General features: G+C 52.5%; 1 protein-coding gene and 1 long non-coding RNA gene across 2 annotated transcripts in view; one reads left to right on the top strand and one right to left on the bottom strand.

The window, feature by feature from the left end:
* SORCS3 (sortilin related VPS10 domain containing receptor 3) overlaps positions 1–4,285 on the bottom strand; it is a 719,603-nt gene extending 715,318 nt beyond the window's left edge. Inside the window, exon 1 of the mRNA XM_069098908.1 lies at positions 3,591–4,285. Within this exon, the coding sequence (XP_068955009.1) occupies positions 3,591–4,241 (651 nt within the window). The 5' untranslated portion in view covers positions 4,242–4,285. The remainder of the gene's footprint in view (positions 1–3,590) is intronic.
* The window catches only part of LOC138169456 (uncharacterized), a 13,728-nt gene continuing 12,822 nt past the window's right edge, over positions 3,455–4,360 (top strand). Inside the window, exon 1 of the long non-coding RNA XR_011170359.1 lies at positions 3,455–3,582. This is a non-coding gene — a long non-coding RNA (uncharacterized lncRNA). The remainder of the gene's footprint in view (positions 3,583–4,360) is intronic.

Here is a 4,360-nt window from a genome sequence, read left to right as displayed (position 1 = left end):
CTCTCTCTCTCTCTCTCTCTCTCTCTCTCTCTCTCTCTCTCTCTCTCGCCCTCACTCACTCACTCTCACTGTCTCTTTCTCCTTCCTTCCTTTTTCTTCATTTCTTCCCTCCCTTCTTCCTTCCCTCCCTCTCCTTTTGCCTCTTTCCCCTCCATATCTCTCCTTCTTCCTCCTTCCTTCCCTCTCTCCCACTTCCCTGTACAAGAGTAGATTAATAATGGACAAAAAAGACCAAGGATCAGAGTCCATTCCCCTTCATATGCCGACCTTCCCCTTTCTTCCTCTACTAAAGACTCATTTCTCCTGCCCCCCAAAAGAGGGGCCAACCTGAGGTAGTAGAAGCAGAGGCTCCCTCTCCTGGGGCTGTGAGGTTCCCTCTCTAGCATAACTAGCTCCAATGATCCTCAGCAGTGATTCAGCAGTGATCCTCCTTTCCACTCTCTCTTTTACCTCTTTTTCTCTCTACTTTCAACATCACTTAGGGTTGACTCACACTGATGTTTCTACAATGGAACCTAAAATACCCACCTTACAGATGGGGAGTCAAGTCAGTGAGGCCAAAGGTATTTGCATCAAGAACAGGAAGAACTCTATATTTGGTAAAATAAGACTAGTGGCTTTCAGAGAGAAGGAAAAGTTTAACTCTTTGAAAGCTGAAATGGGAGCTAGAATTCTCCATACCCCTTTGAAAATAGCCCATGATAGATACCTTCCTGCTGTACTATTTCCTTCTTCCCTTTATATTGATGAAGAAGGCAGTTTCATGTGGGTTCATAATAATCCATCAGCCTCACAATGATTTTTATTTACAGTATCTATTTTCCCCCTGACTGGGAGCAGAGGAGAAACTCTGTTAAACAATCCAAATCATCCTTTTCAGCTTTGTTTCCCTGAAAACTACCAAAAGCAAGGGAATAGTTTTCCCATTCTCAGATCCACTTAGTCTCTCAGACTCCCACAAGTATGCACTTGCGGTACCTGCAAATCAGGACCAAAAGAAGCACATTCCTACTTGAAAACTTCACAAGCAGTACTCCTACACCTAAAAGGTGGGTAAGCCTAGGGCCCCAATATATACCTATGATTTTACTGTCTTTTTTCCTGACCCAACATGTTGAAGAAGAACATAATGAATAAAGGTCTTCAAGACTGTTCACTGATAAGAGAAGTGGAATACTCCCCCTGGTCTACATCTCCACCCAGGGTGGTTTCCCAGGGTGATGCAGACTAGCTGCTTGTCTGCCTTGTTTCTAACCAGCTACACAGCTGGATAGACAGGTCTGCAGAGACAGAATGCAGCATGGCATTTAATCAGTCTTCTCTGAAAATATTTCCTACAAATGGCAGTCCTCCAGGTTTTGTCAACTCACCAATAATACATGCTTTTAAAAATGGGTAGGTGGGTGGGAATGAAAAGCAGTATAGTAGCTTCACTTGTCCAATGGAGATATTAAGGGAAACAGACCCCTAGAAATTATACTCACTGCACAACCCAAGACACCACACTGCTATCTTACACTTTTACACAAGAATGGTACACCTCATCACACACACACACACACACACACACACACACACACTTCAATGTCTTCTAATAAAAACAAGAGGAAAGTTTGGATTTGCAATCCCTCTCTGCTGAACCATCCCTGGCTTTGACTGTCAAAGTAACTCATTAAGAGGCACACATTAAGTAGACAGCAGCCCCCCTCCAACACTGAAGAAGCAGATTTAAACCCCATGGAACTTCAAGAGAATGCCATAATCACAAGGAGACTGACAGGGCTGGTTGGAAAAAGAAACAGCAAACTATTGCACTGGAAACCCAGATTGAGATGACCTTCTGCCTCATAACCATCCTTCTAAATCTGCACTTCTTTCACAAATCCAAACTCAGGTCATTTATGTATCATTAAGAACAGTACCCATCTCAAAAGGAAATCAGTCCTCCCATAAACACCACTCTGCGGAACCTTTCACTTTCATGCCACCAGTACAACCCCATCCACTCCCAGTTATAAACGACGGTTGAAAAAAGAAGAAAGAAATTCCTAAAGGAAAGGCAAAGTGAATCGTCAATATTTGAAGGAGGGGGAGAAAACATGTCCCCTCACACCCACACTCCCAACCCCCTAAAATATGTACCAGTAAATGAGCCGCTAGCACCAGAAGCTGTTTATATTCCAAATCATTTGCAAAAAATCTTTTTTTCAAACCCTAACAAGAAACCAGAAAGAAGAGGAAAGAGTTGTGTCAGGTTGGGGTAGGGGTATACTTTGGTCTGTGGTGTTTCAAGCGCTTTTAGGAAGGGAGAACCCGACGAAAGATAGAATTTGAGGACCCTGGATTCTCCCAAGACTTTACTCTAAGAATCAGGAATGCTGGGAGGACCAGCCCTCAGGACTAGAAGCGTCTTAGCAAAGCCTGGACGCTGCAGCTGTCGCGGAGGGAGGGAAGTGTAGATGGGCTGGAGGTGGGGTGAGCGGGGGAGGGGGAGCCAGAGATAGGGGGCTCAAAAGCGACATCAATGGCGCCACCTCCTGATGCTACAGGGTCCGGCAAAACACAGCTATTCGAGAAAAGGAAAGAGGGCCAGCGGGTCAGGGGACCCAACACCCTTCTCTCTAGCCTCAGTACCACGAGCTGATTGAGGGGAGGGGGGGGGTGGGGTCTTGGGAGGGGGCAGGGGGGGGGGGGGGGGGGGGGGGGGGGGGCGGGGAGGACTGTAGTAGGGAGGGCGGGTTTTCCTTGGTACTCTTTTTTTTCTTTCTTTTTTTTTTCCCAGGGAGGAAGGGGGAGATGGAAGCATTTTTCCTTTTATGTTTCAAACTTTTATTCTCTGCCTCGCCTCCTGCCTAACCTTACCTAGGTTATCCCTTAACTGGGGTTTGTTGAGGGCTGGGGATGTCTCTTGAAATTGATACAAGAGCCCAGAGCGTAGCAAGGTTGGGAAGCCAGCCCCAAAAAAGCAGGCTGAGGACTAGGTCCATCTCCCCTGCCCCTCTGGAATGTGGAAAGGCCAAGTCTGTGAACGTTATCAGTCCGTCCAGCCGTGCCTACTCCAGATCCATACCACACACTCGGGGAAACACACATCTCACACATCGCAAGCGCACGCACACACGCGCGCGCACACACACATACACACACACACACACTCACACAAACACCTTGGTTGCCACCGCCCCGCCGGCTCCCCCCACACCGCCTAAAAACAAACTCGGAGACCACCCCGCACCCAATTCAATCCCCCAAGCCTGGGGGTCCTTGGTAAACAAACGCACACGCCTTCCTCTCTCCAACTCAGCTAACCTGTTAGGGGTGCGGAGAGGGGGAAGGGAGAGACTGATGCTTTAGAGCCGGACAATCAAGCTTCTCCCAAAGTGGAGCGAGCAAGTCTCCTCTCTCCCTCTCCCGGCGTCCCGGCGTAACTGAGGGAGCCGGCCCCCCGGCGCCGGTGGAGCAAGCTTAAGGAAAGATGGATAGATGGACAGGTGGGAGAGACAGGCATTCACACAAGCGGACAGACTAACACACACAGGGAGACGGACAGACTGCATGTACACAGGCAAACAGGCAGGCAAGGTACTTACGCTGCTGTTGTATCCGGACCAGTGCACCATGGCTTGGTTGTGCGCCGAGTCCCCGGTCAGGGCGAACGAGGTGCTGGTCAGTTTGAGCTCTTCTGCCGCCGCCCCGCGAGCTCTCGGCCCCCTCCCTTCATCCTGGGAGCCCTTGACCGGCGTCCGGTTCCCTCGCGATCCGTCCGCCGGGGAATTTCCCCGGCTGCCCCAGTGGGCCAGGGAGCCTGGGGGCTGCGCCCTGCGACTCCTTCTAGCACCAAGCTTTCCTTGCGCAGCTGGAGAAGACCCCCTGAGCTCCACAAAACCGCGACCCCAGGGCACTCTCTCCTCCTGCCCCCCAGCCGCCTCCTCCTCTTCCTCCTCTTCTTCCTCCGCCTGGCTGCCGCCGCCACCACCGGGATAAGGCATCTCCTCCCGGGGCCAGCGCCCCAGACCCCCGCCTCTCCCCGCCGCCGGCTCCGGCCACTGGCCCGAGACTCCCCGCGGCGAGAGCAGCGGCAGCCGGGGCGGCGAGGCGGGTGCACCGCCGCCGCTGCTGCCGCCGCCGCCCCAAGTGATCTCGGCCCCAGCTAGGACCCAAGTAGAGAGGAGCAGGAGCCCAGTCCGGGCGATGGGCGCCCCCGGCCAGCCTGCGGGGCGCTCCGTGGCTGCCGCCTCCATCCCGCTGCGGCTCCCGCTGCTGGGCTGGCTGGTCCGTTGGCGCCGAGGTGCGGGGTCCGGCGTGGGGGGTAGGGGGGGGAGAGAGAAATGTGCGCGCGCGTGTGGGGAGTGGGAAGGGG

The sequence above is a fragment of the Petaurus breviceps genome, unplaced genomic scaffold (genome assembly GCF_028583685.1).
Source record: "Petaurus breviceps papuanus isolate PSGF00001 unplaced genomic scaffold, PetGlider_PUasm1.0 37, whole genome shotgun sequence".
NCBI classification, from domain to species: Eukaryota; Metazoa; Chordata; class Mammalia; order Diprotodontia; family Petauridae; genus Petaurus; species Petaurus breviceps.
The sequence above is the reverse complement of the archived record's forward strand: the minus strand, read 5'-3'. Positions and strand labels throughout refer to the sequence as shown.